The sequence below is a fragment of the Loxodonta africana genome, chromosome 22 (genome assembly GCF_030014295.1).
Source record: "Loxodonta africana isolate mLoxAfr1 chromosome 22, mLoxAfr1.hap2, whole genome shotgun sequence".
Taxonomy (NCBI): Eukaryota; Metazoa; Chordata; class Mammalia; order Proboscidea; family Elephantidae; genus Loxodonta; species Loxodonta africana.
The window spans coordinates 66,583,805-66,602,802 of record NC_087363.1 but is presented as its reverse complement, the minus strand read 5'-3'; the positions used below and the strand labels follow the sequence as shown (position 1 = coordinate 66,602,802).

At 39.2% G+C, this 18,998-nt stretch overlaps 1 protein-coding gene across 17 annotated transcripts in view; it reads left to right on the top strand.

Annotated features, from left to right (window-relative positions):
• Positions 1-18,998, top strand: part of KMT2C (lysine methyltransferase 2C) — a 395,919-nt gene that overhangs the window by 332,798 nt on the left and 44,123 nt on the right. For all 17 annotated transcript variants that reach the window (XM_064275087.1, XM_064275080.1, XM_064275084.1 and 14 more), the window contains 3 exons: positions 116-179; positions 2,009-2,241; positions 15,939-17,645. In XM_064275087.1, the coding sequence (XP_064131157.1) occupies positions 116-179; positions 2,009-2,241; positions 15,939-17,645 (2,004 nt within the window). The remainder of the gene's footprint in view (positions 1-115; positions 180-2,008; positions 2,242-15,938; positions 17,646-18,998) is intronic.

Below are 18,998 nucleotides of genomic sequence, written 5' to 3'. Positions count from 1 at the left end.
TTTTTCCCTCCCATTTCTTTTTCCTTCTTTCTTTTTTTTCATAATTTTTTTTAGTTATTTTTCCCCTTTAACTGAAATGTGGAATAAACCTATTTATAAATTTTACTTATTTTAGGATGGCAGTATAACACATCAGATTTCTAGGCCTAATCCTCCAAATTTTGGTCCAGGCTTTGTCAGTAAGTATAAATCTAATAAGTTATATGATTTCTGGGGATTGCTTGTTTGCACTCTATTTGTATTCTTCTGAAAACTTGGAGGTAGTTTAGGTATGTTATTTTAGGCCTAAGTGCCCTCGTCTGTAGCAAACATCACTCCCTGCCAGGCCGTCTTTTCTTCAAGGCATGTATTTTCACTGCTTTTTTTGCTGTGCATGAAGAATTATAGTTAGGAATGAGTATTTTAATATAGAAAAATCCTCTTCCCAGTTCTCTTCAATATTGTTGTTGCTGTTGTTTTTGAATATAGATTGGGCACTTTACAGTCTATAAAATTAGGCCACTTCTTGGTCTAAAGGCTGTGTTCCGAGAATGTCAAGGACCCTAAATGGGAAAAGCAAAGGAAATATGCTTAGAAATAAGTTGGGTTTAGCAGCATGGTGTGAAGGTCAAATATGCAATGCGCCGTTGAATCCTTTTCTAGTTATTTTCAGGGGTCCCAAGGTGGTTCAGGATAGTATTTAAAGTTCTCCCCAAACTAAACCTTTCTGAAATCTTCAGACTGTTTAGCTAACTTCTTTTTCACCATTATTTTTCATTTTGCTCACCTCTGCTCTCCTGGTTCCAGAAACCAGAAAGGCTTTCCTTGCGGTAGGTCTCATTCTACCAGAAGCAGAACTTCTGAAATCTTGTGAAAAAGCCTGTTCTTTAAAAATGCCCTTCAAATTTAGTAGACTAGATTTCAAGTTCATACATAATACTGGAACTTCTGGGTTGAGGAACGAACCCAAAGTCTGACCTTTTCAAATCCCCCTGCATTAATTGATTATAATTTGAATACATATGTGCATTAAAAACAAGGAAACTATTGTAACCAACTGGCTTTTTCTGGCTTTATTGTGCCCATTGGCTTTGGTTGGATTCTTAATGTATGACAATATTCTGTTATCGATGATGTTATTTTTCAGCTAATGTCCTTTTTAGAATTGTATTCATTCATTTATCTGTCTTGTAGTGAGTCAGAAAGGTATATTCAGAATTTCACTACCATAAAACGACTTTTTTTTTTTTTTTTTTTTTGGAGTTAGTTTCAATGCAATAAAGTGCCCTTACAGAATAAGGAATATGTTACAAGATGAAGAGAGATAACTATATATGGAGATATTAATGGCAGTCATAAAAGTGAAGAAGATTTTATTTGATAAATTATTACCTCCCTTTGTTTACAGAACTATAAATTATAAAATTGATAAAAATTACGGATGTTTTCAACGTAACGAATCTCCTCTAAATAAAACACAGAATTAGCATTAGTCAGTTCTAAAACATTTTCGGTTCTCTTCTTTCTGTTTAGGACCTTTCTTTGCTAAAGAAATAGGGAAACCTTATAAACTAAGAGAAATTAGCATGGGAAATGATGATTGAATCCATGCTCTGGGCCTTAATAGGTTATGCCTCACTTTTGTTGAGAACATTGTCTTTTCAAAATCTGCTAAGTTGAATTAATAAAATGATGATGTAACTTAATAGTTTGAGTTGTGGGTTAGAGTATTTGATAGTTAAATAGATAAAAACATTTCAGTTGATAAAAGTCTTTTGCTTTTCTAAGACTGGATTTATAGTGTTTGTAACTGTTAAGTATCCTAAGAATATGCATTCTTTGGCTTTCAAAATTACTTTTCTAAAATCTGCTGCTTTATATAGTTAAATATTGGTCTAATATTTAATTATAGTGCTTTTAAATTATCTATTCAAAGATTATAGTGCAACTGCATTTCCTTAAAGAATGGATTTGCGTAACTTTTATAATGTTAGAAAATTAACAGATGAATCTTACGTTTTTTCTTTAGATGATTCACAACGTAAACAGTATGAAGAATGGCTTCAGGAGACCCAACAGCTTCTTCAGATGCAACAGAAATATCTTGAAGAACAAATTGGTGCACACAGAAAATCTAAGAAGGCCCTTTCAGCTAAGCAACGTACTGCCAAGAAAGCTGGACGTGAGTTTCCAGAAGAAGATGCTGAACAACTCAAGCATGTTACTGAGCAGCAAACCATGGTTCAGAAACAACTGGAACAGGTAATAAGTGTGTAAAATAGAAACCATCAATAATTAATGAGTAGAATGTTTTTTTGAGTGTCATTCATTAATGGTATGGAATTGATGATTAGTGTCAAACAGCATACAAAAAATGCTGCCAAAAAGGGACAGGTCTGTGACCTATTATTAACTGAAGGAATAACAGCCCAGTCCTTTCCTAGAGTAGTAATCACACAGCACATACTCAGTGAATGCCATTGAGGACATTAACTCTCATAATTCTGATTTAGAAGAACAGTTTTCATACTCTTCAGCAACACTGGTATAGTTAGGGATACTCAGTTATTTCCCCTGCACCAAGAAATCACTATGAAATGACCATATTACTACATCATTTGAGAGCGTTTAGTTTTCCTGAGGGCAATGCTCAACGTGAAATCCGGGGTTTAGGTGGAAACAAGAATCAGGGCCTCAAGAAGTTATCTTTTCACTTGTAGTTGATGTTTTCTTTACTGTGTACTTTCTTCTCCCTAGTTCCTAGTGGAATTCACATATAGTATTTGAGCCACTATGGTTCTTTTTCATGAAATGCTTTTTTTTTTTCCTCCCTTCTAAATGTTTTGATCGTAAAATACATTGGTACATCTTATGCAAATGACTTCCTCCTGAAAAATGAAACCATTTTTCTCTTATCTTCCATTATAAACTAGATGTTTCTCAAAATTATCAAACTGAAATAACAATTACACTTAAAAAGAAGTAACATTTATAGTTTCTGTTTAAAAATAAAATAGCATTCAAAACAGGTTCATAGTCGACACCCCATTATTGACCCAAATGAATTGAAAACCTAGTGTGCTGGTTAAAGTTGTGTGTCATCTTGGCTGGGCCATGATTCTCAGTGGCTTGGCATTACGTAATGAATGATATAGTTATCCTCCATTTGTGACACAGTGTAATCACTTCCATGATAAGATCTGATGTGATCAGCCGTCACTTGTAAGGGGAGTTTCCTTGGAGATGTTGCATGCATCCAATATTTGGATGTTCTGAGAAAGCTCACTCACTTACTCTGGATCCTGCATCCGGCTCATCATCATCATCTGACCTTGATTTCTTGGGACTTGAGCCAGCAGCCTGCCGTATTGCCAGCCAGCCTTGGGATTGGTCAGCCTCCGCAGCCTGTGAGCCAGCAGCCTGCCATCTTAACCTGCTGATCTTGGGTTCTTCAGCTCCTGTAGCTATGTGAATCAGGAGAAGCCTCCAGCCTGACACCTGGCCCACACACTTGGGACTTGCCAGCATCTACAACCACACGAGCCATTTCCTTGAGAAAAATCTCTCTCTCTGTATATACAGATATACACTTCACTGGTTTTGCTTCTCTAGAGAATCCAGCCTAAGATACTTAGATTCAAACAAAAATCTGCACATGAATGTTTATACCAGCTCTGTTCATTGTCACCAAAAACTGAAAATAACTCAAATGTCCTTCAGTGGTGAGGCGGAGCCAAGATGGTGGAATAGACAGATGCTTCCAGCGAGCCCTCTTTATAACAAAGACCCGAAAAAACAAGTGAAACAAGTATATTTGTGACACGATGGGAGCCCTGAGCTTCAAAGGCAGACTTAGAAAATGAACTGACGGGCAGGGGAAGGAAGAGACAGTTCAGAAGCAGAGAGCAGTTATGGGACCTGAATCACGAGGAGCCCTCAGGGACTGTTCCCAGAGTGGCGGGGGCGGGCTGATACTAGCGTTCAGCCACAGTTTCCTCAGGGAGAAGCAGCCAGCCACACAGCATACTCACACTCTGGAACCAGAGAAGAACAGCACACTCGGCAAAAGCTAAGTACTTGTGTATATTTTACCGTGCCCCCCCACCCCCAACCTGGCTTTAGTGGTCGAATTCCCTGGGCTTGAGATAGGCACTGTTGAACACCTAGAGCCATCCTCCCAGCCTTGGGAAAGGAAAACATTTGCAATTGAGGGAAAAGATAATTTGCTACCTCCACTAACTGGGGGCTCAGGACAGAATCGGCTCCTGTCCAGGCATAAAAATGGTCCATGGAGTTTGAACACCTTTCCTCTCTGCATGGACCTATGTGGGCCTATTTCAGGAGAATAGGCCCTTGTTAGCCGACTCCATCCGTTTCAGTTGTGCGATGGAGACGTAGGTATTTGATGTTTGACATTGCTTTGCCTATTAAACAAGGTCCTCACCTACCCACATCAGGGACCTAAGGAGTGGTAGCTCCACTCAGGTCACCCAGCTACCTGCGACGGGTCCAGGGATAACTGGTACCTCCCAGTCCCTTACAACCAAAAATTTTGGGTGCCTGTGGTCCGTCTCCAGAACACACCCACCTGCATGCACTGGGGAACAGGGACACACTTTCCTCAATGACACTCAGGGTCGGTTCTCAGCCCCTTGCCTTGGTCAGAACATGACCCCCTGCTGCAATCAGATACTGCCCCTCTAAGACTGTAGGAAAGAGCCTTTGCCACACGCTTGATGATCAACTACCTGGAAACCTGAGGCTGAATTCAAACAAGAAAACTGAATGGACTCCTAGGATGATCTACCTGATTAAAAGCTCTAGCCATCTGGGGACAGGACGTCCGAGCTCCAAAGGAGAAAATAATCAAGCCAGCTCACTCAAGCAACCCATTTGGGTATAACAAAACAAAGAAAGAAGCTACAACACAGTAAGCAAGCATAAACTAATACGATAACTTATAGATGGCTCGGAGACAAGAGTCAATATCGAGTCACATAAAGAAACAGACAAAGATCACCTCAACAGGCTCTCAAAACAAAGAATCCAGGGATCTTCTAGATGAAAGTGCATTCCTGGAATTACCAGATGCAGAATACAAAAGTTTAATATACAGAACCTTTCAAGACATCAGAAAGGAAATGAGGCAATACGCAGAACAAGCCAAGGAACACACAAATAAAGCAGTTGAAAAAATTAGATTATTGAGGAACATAGTGAAAAGTTTAATAAGCTGGAAAAATCCATAGACAGGCAGTAATCAGAAATTCAGAAGATTAACAATAAAATTATAGAAGTAGATAACTCAGTAGAAACTCAGAGGAGCAGAATTGAGCAAGTAGAAGCCAGAATTTCTGAACTCGAAGATAAATCACTTGGCACTAATATATTTGAAGAAAAAACAGATAAAAGAATTTTTAAAAATGAAGAAACCGTAAGAATCATGTGGTACTCTATCAAGAGAAATAACATACGAGTAATTGGAGTACCAGAACAGGGAGAGATAACAGAAAATACAGAGAGAATTGTTGAAGATTTGTTGGCAGAAAACTTCACTGATAATGTAAAAGATGAGAAGATTTCTATCCAAGATGATCATCGAACTCCACATAAGGCAGATGTTAAAAGAAAGCCCCCAAGACATATTATAATCAAACTTTTCAAAACCAAAGATAAAAAGAATTATAAGAGCAGCGAGGGATAAACGAAACGTCACCTACAAAGGAGAGCCAATAAGAATAAGCTCGGACTTGGCAGAAACCATGCAGGCAAGAAAGCAATGGGATGACATATTTAAAAAATGGAACGAAAAAAATTGCCTGCCAAGAATCATGTATCCAGGAAAACTGTCTCTTAAATATGAAGGTGAAATTAAGACATTTCCAGATAAACACAAGTTGAGGGAATTCGTAAAAACCAAACCAAAACTACAAGAAATACTAAACTGAGTTCTTTGTTTAGAAAATCAATAATATCAGGTATCAACCCAAGACTACAACACTGGGCAGAGCAACCAGAAGTCAACCCAGACAGAGAAATCCAAAAAAAAACAAAGCAAAATTATTGGAAAAAAAAAAAAAAAAAGCCCAAAACAGGGTAACAGCGATGTTATATAAGACAACATTAAAATAATAAAGAGGGTCTAAGAAATGTAATCATACACCTTCCGTATGGAGAGGAAGATAACGGCAATACAAAGAAATAAAAGTTAGGTTTAAATTTAGAAAAATAGGGGGGCGGAGCCAAGATGGCGGACTAGGCAGACGCTACCTCGGATCCGTCTTATAACAAAGACACGGAAAAACAAGTGAATCGATCACATACATAACAATCTACGAACCCTGAACAACAAACACAGATTTAGAGACGGAGAACGAACTAATACGGGGAAGCAGCGATTGTTTCCAGAGCCTGGAGCCAGCGTACCAGTCAGGTACGGCACAAGCACAGAGAGCGGCTCCACCCGCCTGAACTAACCCCGGGAGGGGGGGACCAGCCGGTTCCACGGGCGGCGTGGGACGCAGCCGGTAGGAGAAGTCCCCGGGAGGCAGTGACTGGTCTTGGAGCAGAAAGAGCAGCGTCCGAGCTGGGGAACCGTCCCGCAGGGATTTGGACTGGACGCAGGTACGGCATAAACACGGAGAGTTGCTCCACCCCCCTGAACTAACCCCGGGAAGGGGACCAGCCGGGTTGCGCGGGCGGCGTGGGACGCAGCCGGTAGGAGAAGTCCCTGGGAGGCAGCAACTGGTATTGGAGCAGGGAGAACAGCGTCCCAGCCGGGACACTCGGTCACGGCACAAGCACAGGGACCTGCTCCACCCATCTGAACTAACCCCGGGAGGAGGCCCAACTGGTTCTCGGGGGCGGCACGGCCACGCGGCTGGAGGGACGAGAAGTCCCCGGGAGGCAGCGACTGATTTTGGAGTCGAGAGTGCACCGTCCCAGTAGGGGAGCCCTGATGCTGCGCGTGGGGCTGGAAGAGGAGGATCTTGACCGTGCCTCCAGCGGGCCAGACCCCCCGGGGGCAATCTCCACACAGCCAGCACACATAGGTGACGCGCCCCGCGGGAATCTCAGATATAATAGTCATTCCAAGCAAGACAAGCAACTCTGGCTATATTCTGAGGTGCTACTCTCCTATCTCTGTTCCCTCCCCCACCCTCCCCAGGCGGCTTCATTAACATCTGAATAGCCTGAGCCAGAGGGAGAACTCTGATAGGGATCTGACTGCATTTTTTTTTTAGCGGATTTTCTGGAAAAACTAGTTTCCCAGTGATGGCTCGGAGACAACAATCCATATCAAACCACTTAAAGAAGCAGACCATGACAGCTTCTCCAACCCCCCAAACAAAAGAATCAAAATCTTTCCCAAATGAAGATACAATCTTGGAATTATCAGATACAGAATATAAAAAACTAATTTACAGAATGCTTAATGATATCACAAATGAAATTAGGATAACTGCAGAAAAAGCCAAGGAACACACTGATAAAACTGTTGAAGAACTCAAAAAGATTATTCAACAACATACTGGAAAAATTAATAAGTTGCAAGAATCCATAGAGAGACAACATGTAGAAATCCAAAAGATTAACAATAAAATTACAGAAGTAGACAACGCAATAGGAAGTCAGAGGAGCAGACTTGAGCAATTAGAATGCAGACTGGGACATCTGGAGGACCAGGGAATCGACACCAATATAGCTGAAAAAAAATCAGATAAAAGAATTAAAAAAAATGAAGAAACCCTAAGAATTATGTGGGACTCTATCAAGAAGGATAACCTGCGGGTGATTGGAGTCCCAGAACAGGGAGGGGGGACAGAAAACACAGAGAAAATAGTTGAAGAACTCCTGACACAAAACTTCCCTGACATCATGAAAGACGAAAGGATATCTATCCAAGATGCTCATCGAACCCCATTTAAGATTGATCCAAAAAGAAAAACACCAAGACATATTATCATCAAACTCACCAAAACCAAAGATAAACAGAAAATTTTAAAAGCAGCCAGGGAGAAAAGAAAGGTTTCCTTCAAGGGAGAATCAGTAAGAATATGTTCTGACTACTCAGCAGAAACCATGCAGGCAAGAAGGGAATGGGACGACATATACAGAACACTGAAGGAGAAAAACTGCCAGCCAAGGATCATATATCCAGCAAAACTCTCTCTGAAATATGAAGGCAAAATTAAGATATTTACAGACAAACACAAGTTTAGAGAATTTGCAAAATCCAAACCAAAGCTACAAGAAATACTAAAGGATATTGTTTGGTCAGAGAACCAATAATATCAGATATCAGCACAACACAAGGTCACAAAACAGAACGTCCTGATATCAACTCAAATAGGGAAATCACAAAAACAAACAAATTAAGATTAATTAAAAAAAAAAAATACACATAACAGGGAATCATGGAAGTCAATAGGTAAAAGATCACAATAATCAAAAAGAGGGACTAAATACAGGAGGCATTGAACTGCCATATGGAGAGTGATAGAAGGCGATATAGAACAATACAAGTTAGGTTTTTACTTAGAAAAATAGGGGTAAATAATAAGGTAACCACAAAAAGGTATAATAACTCTATAACGCAAGATAAAAACCAAGAAAAACGTAATGACTCAACATAAAGTCAAGCACTATGAAAATGAGGATCTCACAATTTACTAAGAAAAACGCCTCAGCACAAACAAGTATGTGGAAAAATGAAATTGTCAACAACACGCATGAAAAGGCATCAAAATGACAGCACTAAAAACTTATTTATCTATAATTACCCTGAATGTAAATGGACTAAATGCACCAATAAAAAGACAGAGAGTCACAGACTGGATAAATTTAGAAAAATAGGAGTAAATAATAAGGTAACCACAAAGGAGACAAACTATATATAAAATATAAGATACAAGAAAAAACCAGAGACTCAGGAGAAACAAAAACAACACCAACAAATATGAGGAAAGGACAATATATAAAGATAATCTACTCAGCACACAAAATTAAGTGGGAAAAAGAAACTGTCAACAGCACACAAAAAAAAGACATCAAAATGATAGCACTAAATTCATACATATCCATAATTACCCTGAATGTAAATGGACTAAATGCACCAATAAAGAGAGAGTGACACAATGGATTGAAAAACAAGCTCCGTCTATGCTGCCTACAAGAGACACACCTTAAACCTAGAGACGCAAACAAACTAAAACCCAAAGGATGGACAAAAATATATCAAGCAAACAACAATCAAAAAAGAGCAGGAGTTGCAATATTAGTTTCTGACAAAGTAGACTTTAAAGTTAAATCCATCAGAAAGGATAAGGAAGGACACTATATAATGATTAAAGGGACAATACACCAAGAAGATAATAACCATATTAAATATTTATGCACCCAATGACAGGGCTGCAAGATATGTAAAACAAACTCTATCAGCATTGAAAAGTGAGATAGACAGCTCCACAATAATAGTAGGAAACTTCAACACACCACTTTCAGTGAAGGACAGGACACCCAGAAAGAAGCTCAGTAAAGACACGGAAGATCTAAATGCCACAGTCAACCAACTTGACCTCGTAGACATATACAGAACAGTCCACCCAACAGCTGCAAAGTATACTTTTTTTTCTAGTGCACATGGAACATTCTCTAAAATAGACCACATTTTAGGTGATAAAGCAAGCCTTAAAAACAAGCCTTAGGAGAATCCAAAACATTGAAACATTACAAAGCATCTTCTCTGACCATAATGCCATAAAAGTGGAAATCAATAACGGGAAAAGAATTCAAACACTTGGAAACTGATCAATACCCTGTTCAGAAAAAACTGGATTATAGAAGACATTAAGGATGGAATAAAGAAATTCATAGAATCCAATAAGAATGAAAACACCTCCTATCAGAACCTTTGGGACACAGCAAAAGTAATGCTCAGAGGCCAATTTATATCAATCAATGCACACATCCAAAAAGAAGAAAGGACCAAAATCAAAGAATTATCCCTACAACTTGAACAAATAGAGAGCAACAAAAGAAACCCACAGGCACCAGAAGAAAACAAATAATAAAAATTAGAGCTGAACTAAATGAAATAGAAAACAGAAAAACAATTGAAAGAATTAACATGACCAAAAGCTGGTTCTTTGAAAAAGTCAACAAAATTGATAAACCACTGGCCAAACTGACAAAAGAAGAACAGGAAAGGAAGCAAATAACCCGAATAAGAAATAAGATGGGCAATATTACAACAGACCCTACTGAAATTAAAAGAATCATATCAGATTACTGTGGAAAATTGTACTCCAACAAATTTGAAAACCTAAAAGAAATGGATGAATTCATAGAAACACACTACCTACCTAAGCTAACGCAAACAGAGGTAGAACAACTAAATTGACCCATAACAAAAGAAGAGATTGAAAAGGTAATCAAAAAACTCCCAACCAAAAAAATCCCTGGTCCAGGCAGCTTCACTGCAGAGTTCTACTAAACTTTCAGAGAAGAGTTAACACCAGTACTACTAAAGGTATTTCAGAGCATAGAAAAGGACGGAATACTACCAAACTCATTCTGTGAAGCCAGCATATCCCTGAAACCAAAACCAGGTAAAGACACCACAAGAAAAGAAAATTATAGACCTATATCCCTCATGAAGGTAGATGCAAAAATCCTCAACAAAATTCTAGCCAATAGAATTCAACAACATATCAAAAAATAATTCACCATGACCAAGTGGGATTCATACCAGGTATGCAGGGATAGTTCAACATTAGAAAAACAATTAATGTAATCCACCACATAAATAAAAGACAAGAATCACATGATTTTTATCAATTGATGCAGAAAAGGCATTTGACAAAGTTCAGCACCTATTCATGATAAAAACTCTCAGCAAAATAGGAATAGAAGGAAAATTCCTCAACATAATAAATGGCATTTATTGAAAGCCAACAGCCAACATTGCCCTAACTGGAGAGAGCCTGAAGGCATTCCCACTGGGATCGGGAACCAGTCAAGGATGCCCTTTATCACCGCTCTTAACATTGTGTTGGAGGTCCTAGCCAGAGCAATTAGGCTAGATAAAGAAATAAAGGGCATCCAGATTGGCAAGGAAGAAGTAAAAGTATCTCCATTTGCAGATGACATGATCTTATACACAGAAAACCCTAAGGAATCCTCCAGAAAACTACTGAAACTAATAGAAGAGTTCCGCAGAGTACCGGGATAAAAGATAAACATACAAAAATGAGTTGGGTTCCTCTACACTAAGAAAAAGAACATCAAAGAGGAAATCACCAAATTAATGCCATTTACAATAGCTTCCAAGAAGATACAATACTTAGGAATAAATCTTACCAGAGATGTAAAAGACTTATAGAAAGAAAACTACAATACACTTCTGCAAGAAGCCAAAAGAGACTTACGTAAGTGGAAAAACATACCTTGCTCATGGATAGGAAGACTTAACATTATAAAAATGTCTATTCTACCAAAAACGATCTATACATTTAATGCAATTCCGATCCAAATCCCAATGAAATCCTTTAATGAGATGGAGAAACAAATCACCAACTTCATATGGAAGGGAAAGAAGCCCCAGATAAATAAGGCATTACTGAAACAGAAGAACAAAGTGGGAGGCCTTAGTTTACCTGATTTTAGAACCAATTATAGCGCCACAGTAGTGAAAACAGCCTGGTACTGGTACAACAAGAGATACATAGACCAATGGAACAGAATTGAGAATCCAGACATAAATCCATCCACATATGAGCAGTTGATATTTGACAAAGGCCCCAAAACAGTTAAATGGGGGAAAGACAGTCTTTTTAACAAATGGTGCTGGCATAATTGTATATCCATCTGCAAAAAAAAGAAACAAGACCCATACCTCACTCCATGCACAAAAATGTGCTCAAAATTGATCAAAGACCTAAATATAAAATCTAAAATGATAAAGATCATGGAATTAAAAATAGGGACAACGTCAGGAGCCTTAATATGTGGCATAAACAGTATACCAAAAACCAAATCAAACCCGCTGCTGTCAAGTCGATTCTGACTCGTAGCGACCCTGTAGTATACAAAACATTATTAAGAATGCAGAAGAAAAACTAGGTAACTGGGAGCTCCTAAAAATCAAACACCTATGCTCACCCCAAGACTTCACCAAAAGAGTAAAAAGACTTCCCGCATACTGGGAAAAAGTTTTTAGCTATGACATTTCCGATCAGCACCTGATCTCTAAAATCTACATGATACTGCAAAAACTCAACTACAAAAAGACAAATAACCCAATTAAAAAATGGGCAAAAGATATGAACAGACACTTCACAAAAGAAGACATTCGGGTAGCTAACAGATACATGAGGAAATGCTCATGATCATTAGCCATTAGGGAAATGCAAATCAAAACTACGATGAGCTTCCATCTCACTCCAACAAGGCTGGCATTAATCCAAGAAGTACAAAATAATAAATGTTGGAGAGGCTGTGGAGAGATTGGAACACTTACACACTGCTGGTGGGAATGTAAAATGGTACAACCATTTTGGAAATTGATTTGGCGCTTCCTTATTAAAAAGCTAGAAATAGAACTACCATACGATCCAGCAGTCCCATTCCTTGGAGTATATCCTAGAGAAATAAAACCCTTTACACAAACAGATATATGCACATCTATGTTTATTGCAGCACTGTTTTCAATAGCAAAAAGATTCATCAACAGAAGAATGGATAAATAATTTATGTTATATCCACACAATGCAATACTACGCAGTGATAAAGAACAGTGAGGAATCTGTGAAACATTTCATAACATGGAGGAACCTAGAAGGCATTGTACTGAGTGAAATTAGTCAGTTGCAAAAGGACAAATATTGTATAAGGCCACTATTATAAGAACTTGAGAAATAGTTTAAACTGAGAAGAAAACATTCTTTTGTGATTACCAGAGGGGAGAGGGTATTCACTAATTAGTAGATAATAACTACTTTAGGCACAAGGAAAGACAACACAAAATACAGGGGAGGTCAGCACAACTGGACTAAACCAAAAGCAAAGAAGTTTCCTGAATAAACTGAATGCTTCGAAGGCCAGCGTAGGAGGGGCAGGGGTTTGGGGACCTTGGTTTCAGGGGACATCTAAGTCAGTTAGCATAATAAAATCTATTAACAAAACAATCTGCATCCCACTTTGAAGAGTGGCACCTGGGGTCTTAAATGCTAGCAAGCAGCCACCTAAGATGCATCAATTGGTCTTAACCCACCTGGATCAAAGGAGAATGAAGAACACCAAGGACACAAGGTAATTATGAGTCCAAGAGATAGAAGGGGCCACATGAACCAGAGACTACATCATTCTGAGACCAGAAGAACTAGGTGGTGCCTGGCTACAACCGATGAGTGCTGTGACGGGAACACAACAGAGAGACCCTGAGGGAGCAGGAGAGCAGTGGGACGCAGACCCCAAATTCTCATAAAAAGACCAGACTTAATGGTCTGACTGAGACTAGAAGGACCCAGGTGGTCATGGACCCCAGACCTTCTGTTGGCCTAGGACAGGAACCATTCCTGAGGCCAACCCTTTAGACATGAATTGGACTGGACAATGGGTTGGAGAGAGATGGTGGTGAGGAGTGAGATTCTTGGATCAGGTGGACACTTGAGACTATGTTGGCATCTCCTGCCTGGAGGGGAGATGAGAAGGTAGGGGGGTTAGAAACTGGCGAAATGGCAGGAGAAGAGAGCGTGGAAGGAGGGAGCGGGCTGTCTAATTAGGCGGAGAGTAACTGGGAGTATGTAGCAAGATGTGTATAACTTTGTGTGTGAGAGACTGACTTGATTTGTAAACGTTCACTTAAAGCACAATAAAAATTATTAAAAAAAAAATTCCTTCAGTGGTGAATATTGGTAGATATACCACCAACAAACTGGTACATCCATACAATGGTATACTACTTAGCAAGAGAAAAGAACATGCTGTTGCTACGTGGAACAACCTGGACAGATTTCAAGAGCATTGTGCTGAATAAAAGAAGCCAATCCCAAATGGTTATACTGTGTATAATTCCATTTTTATAACATTCTTGAAGTGACTGAATTACAGAGATGGAGAATAGATTAGTGCTTGTCAAGGGTTAGAAATGAGGGGAGGAGTGTTTGACGACAAAGAGGCAGCATTAGGGAGTTTTCTGAAGTGATGGAATTCTTCTGCATCCTGATTTTGGTGGCAGCTACTTGAAACTCTACGTGTGTACAATTCATAGAATTTGTACACCAAAAAAATTCAGTTTTGCTGAATTCTAATTTTAAAGATAAAATTTTAAAAAATGTTAATACTAGAAAGGTTGGGATTCACAGTAGATTGACTCAAGAAAAATTGAATGCTTTCTGTGTGCAGGACACTTTAGTAAGCACCTTCACATACATTATCTTATTTAACCTTCTCTACAAGCTTCTGCCGTAGTTGGTATTAGCACCGTCTTACAAATGAAGAAACTGGTGAGTAATTTTAAAGGGTAGGCGACATGTTCGCTTATAGCTAATAATTGGACTCAGATGTGTTATCTTTGAGCTACTACAATAATTTATCAACAATAAGGTGATTATAATGTAATTCCTATTGTTTAAAACTAGAACTATTCCAGATTGAGAATGAGAGGTTTATTTTCTCTTTAAATTCACTCTCAGCCCACGTTTGTCGCAGGTAAACGTTCTTTTAAAAATATTTTTACCATTTAATTGCTCCACCAATAAAATGGTAACTCCTCAGTTCTGCCCAGCAAACTGGTCAGGAAAGACAAGAAAATAAGAGTCATGTAACTATCAGAGAGGAGTCCAGACACCATTCTTTACAAAGAATATTGCTAGTCTGCATGGGAAACCCACGAAAATAAATTTAAAAACTATTTGAACTACTGAGTTCAGTGTAATATAATAATTACCCCCAAATTAAATGGCTTTGAAAGAGTTGTCTATCATACTGTATCCTTTCCTACCCTACCTCCCTAAATAAGACGCTGAGTTCCTCAAGGACATGGATTACATTTTTATTGTTATTTGGTACATAGTAGCTGGCACACATTGGAGGCTCAGAGTTTTTAAATGAGTGAATTCACCAGCACCAGTCAGTCACTGCTGCAGGAGCCTAGGCACAATGGTTGAGAACTCGGATCTTAACCAAAAGATCGGCGATTCGAATCCACCAGCCACTCCTTGGAAACCCTGTGAGGCAGTTCTGTCCTACAGTGATGCTGTGAGTCAGAATCAGCTCAACAGCAGTGGGTTTGGTTTTTATCTAGAAACTATTCAAGATATTACCTCAGAGCTTATATAGATTTCAGACATTTTTCATTAAATTCAAAGAGTTTTACCAATCTGGTCTTTTTAACCTAGGGGAGGAGTGTGGTGTACGTGCTGATGAAGCAGCTATTTAGTCACCTCGTTTTAAAATACCGTGCAATTTTGTGTATTTAAAAAGGGAAATCTTAACACGTTTAAGTGTTTAAGGAGTTAAATCTCACAGTTATTCTAATCGTATGTATTAATGTAACTTCTAAGGCATCACAATTGATTTTTTACTATATACCTTTTGTTTATTGTTTTATCCTGCTTTTAGGCGTGTAGTTTAAATAGTCTATAACTTCACCAGTAAGCTGTTCTTCATGTTTTTTACTCCCGAAAAATGCTTTTGGAGCTTCTGTTTTTGGTGTTTCACCTATAAAGAAGTTTTACAGATGCCTTTAGAAAAAACTTATTAAAAAATATAGACAATGAAATATTTGGCTAAGACTTAACAATCCATTTTTTTCTGGTTTTGCCATTGCCTACACAAAATATTTTTCCTTCTAGGTTTTAATTGCTTTCTGTATAAGCTCCATTATCATCAGCGAGTATTTTAGTTTGATACTTATAGTGTATGTAAATAAGCAGTGATGAATTTTATTATTCCAGATTCGTAAACAACAGAAAGAGCATGCAGAGCTGATTGAGGATTACCGCATCAAACAGCAACAGCAGCAGTGTGCAATGGCCCCACCTACCATTATGCCTGGTGTCCAGCCACAGCCACCCCTTGTTCCAGGAGCCCCTCCACCCTCCATGAGTCAGCCCAACTTCCCTATGGTGCCACAGCAGCTCCAGCACCAGCAACACACAGCAGTCATTCCTGGCCATACCAGCCCTGCCAGAATGCACAGTTTACCTGGATGGCAGCCTACTAATGCTCCTTCTCACCTGCCCCTCAATCCTCCTAGGATTCCACCCCCAATTGCCCAGTTACCGATAAAAACTTGCACACCAGCCCCAGGGACAGTGTCAAATGCAAATCCACAGAGTGGACCACCACCACGGGTAGAATTTGATGACAATAACCCCTTTAGTGAAAGCTTTCAAGAGCGAGAACGTAAGGAACGTTTACGAGAACAGCAGGAAAGACAGCGAATCCAACTCATGCAAGAAGTAGATAGACAAAGAGCTTTGCAGCAGAGGATGGAGATGGAGCAACATGGCATGATGGGCTCAGAGCTCAGTAGTAGGACATCTGTGCCCCAGATTCCATTCTACAGTTCTGACTTACCTTGTGATTTCATGCAACCTCCAAGACCCCTTCAGCAATCTCCACAACACCAACAGCAAATGGGGCAGGTTTTGCAGCAGCAGAACATACAACAAGGATCTATGAATTCTCCTACCCATACTTTCATGCAAACAAACGAGCGAAGACAGGTAGGGCCTCCCTCATTTGTGCCTGATGCGCCATCAGTTCCTGGTGGAAGCCCAAATTTCCATTCCGTTAAGCAGATGCATGGAAGTCTTCCTGGGACCAGCTTCCAACAGTCCCAGCTGAGGCCTTCTTTTACACCTGCATTACCAGCAGCACTTCCAGTAGCAAATAGTGGTCTTCCATGTGGCCAAGAACCTGCTGTAACCCATGGACAAAGTTACCCGGGATCAAACCAGTCTCTGATTCAGTTATATTCTGACATAATCCCAGACGAAAAAGGGAAAAAGAAAAGAACGAGAAAAAAGAAAAAAGATGATGATGCAGAATCCACCAAGGCACCATCAACTCCTCATTCAGATGTAACTGCTCCACTGACTCCAAGCATTTCAGAAACTACCTCCACTCCTACAGTGAATACACCTAGTGAGCTTCCTCAGCAAGTAGAACAAGAGTCAGTGGAACCAGTAGGCCCAACAACCCCTAATGCAGCAGCCGGCCAGCCGTGCACAGAATCAGAAAACAAACTCCCCGTTACTGATTGTTCACAAGGAACTCCAAATCAACGGACTCATGCAAATCCAGAGATGGATAAGCTCTCCATGGAAACGCCTGCCAAAACTGAAGAGGCAAAACCAGAACAGGCTGAGACAGAGCAGTGCCCTGGCCGAGACGAGCCTAAATTGGAGGAAGAAACCAATAATAAGGTGGAAGAAAAAGCTGTAGCCCACCCTGTCTCCTCAGCACAGAGCCCTCCTCTTCCTGTCGGGGGCCCTGCTGCCAAAGGAGATGCAGGGAATGAACTCCTCAAACACTTGTTGAAAAATAAAAAGTCGTCTTCCCTTACAAATCAAAAACCTGGAGGCGGTTTCTGTTCAGAAGACGACTGCACAAAGGATGACAAACTAGTTGAGAAGCAGAACCCAGCTGAAGGATTGGTAAGTCTGAATCATGAAAATAACTTACTTTTTTTCTTGCTTTGATTTAAATTATAGTTAAAGCAGACTTAAGTGCCTACAACTATGTTAATTTTAATACTATTTTGTAACCTTTTTACTCTAAATAACCATTTTTATGTTGTTTCTACCTCCATGAACCCCATGTTTTGAGTTACAACCATAAACTATATTAAGTAATTGTTTCTTACATATACGTTTTTAAACTAAGGACACATAATGTGTTTTGTATGTAACATGTGCCTATCAACTGGTTATTATTCCCCCGAGTTGATCTAACCGTAGCAAAGATAGCGAATGATTAGATTAGTCCATGTATCTTTGTTATAAATAAGAATAGTTTCCAGTAAGCTCTTTGAGATACAGAAAAGAGCTCATGCATCCTTGTTAATGCCCATATTGAGAACCCATTGTGTTATATTAATTCTGAATGTTATACAAATGTAATCTTACATGTGGATACCATTTTGTCATTGTAGTTTTCCATGTATTAATATTCTACCTGTATCATTTCGATAGTTACAGAATATGTCATCATAATATACCATAATTCACTTAATCTTTGAGTTACTAAACAAGGGTTTGCTTTTATTTTTTCCTTTGTATGAAAAGCTTAATTGTAAATACACTTTTACAAGATTCCTCCACACGCACCCCTGTTTTAGTTAACTTCCTTGAGATATTTCCTGAACTGGGATTTCTAAAGGTCATAGGAATTCGTCTTCTTGTTAATAACTCTTTGGCCTATTGCTTCTTTATCTTTCAAGAACCACAGTGCTTCTCAAACTAGATATTATCATTTTCATTTTTTAATTGAATAGGGGTAGAGTGGTATTTAGTTGTCCAAATAAAACCTTTGTTTTTTCTTATTTGTCTGTTTGACCATACACTAGAGGGAATGAATGACCAGATAGATTTATGTAATTTTTGTAGTTAAGCTTTTTCAGTCATGTTTATCACCAGGAAATATGCCTGAGTGTCCAGGTCTATTTCTAGCCTCTTTCTCCATTGCATCCTGTGTCTCTCAGAATGCCAAACTACGTGTAATCCCCCGAATATCTTCTGAGTTCACCCTGTCCTATGTGGCCATGTGGTGCCATCTCTACCTGCCTTGCTTCCCTTCCTTTTATACATCTGGTCAACATCTTTTCATCTTTTAAAATTCAGTTCTAGAATCATCTTCTCCAAGATAACTTTTCTCAACTCAACTGTCTTAAATATGTGTCAGTGCCCTTTCAGTGTGCTCACATAGCAGCTTCTGTAGTACCATTTGTTGTTGTTGTTAGTTCCCATCAAGTTGATGTCGACTCATGGCAACAGCACACGTACAGAGTA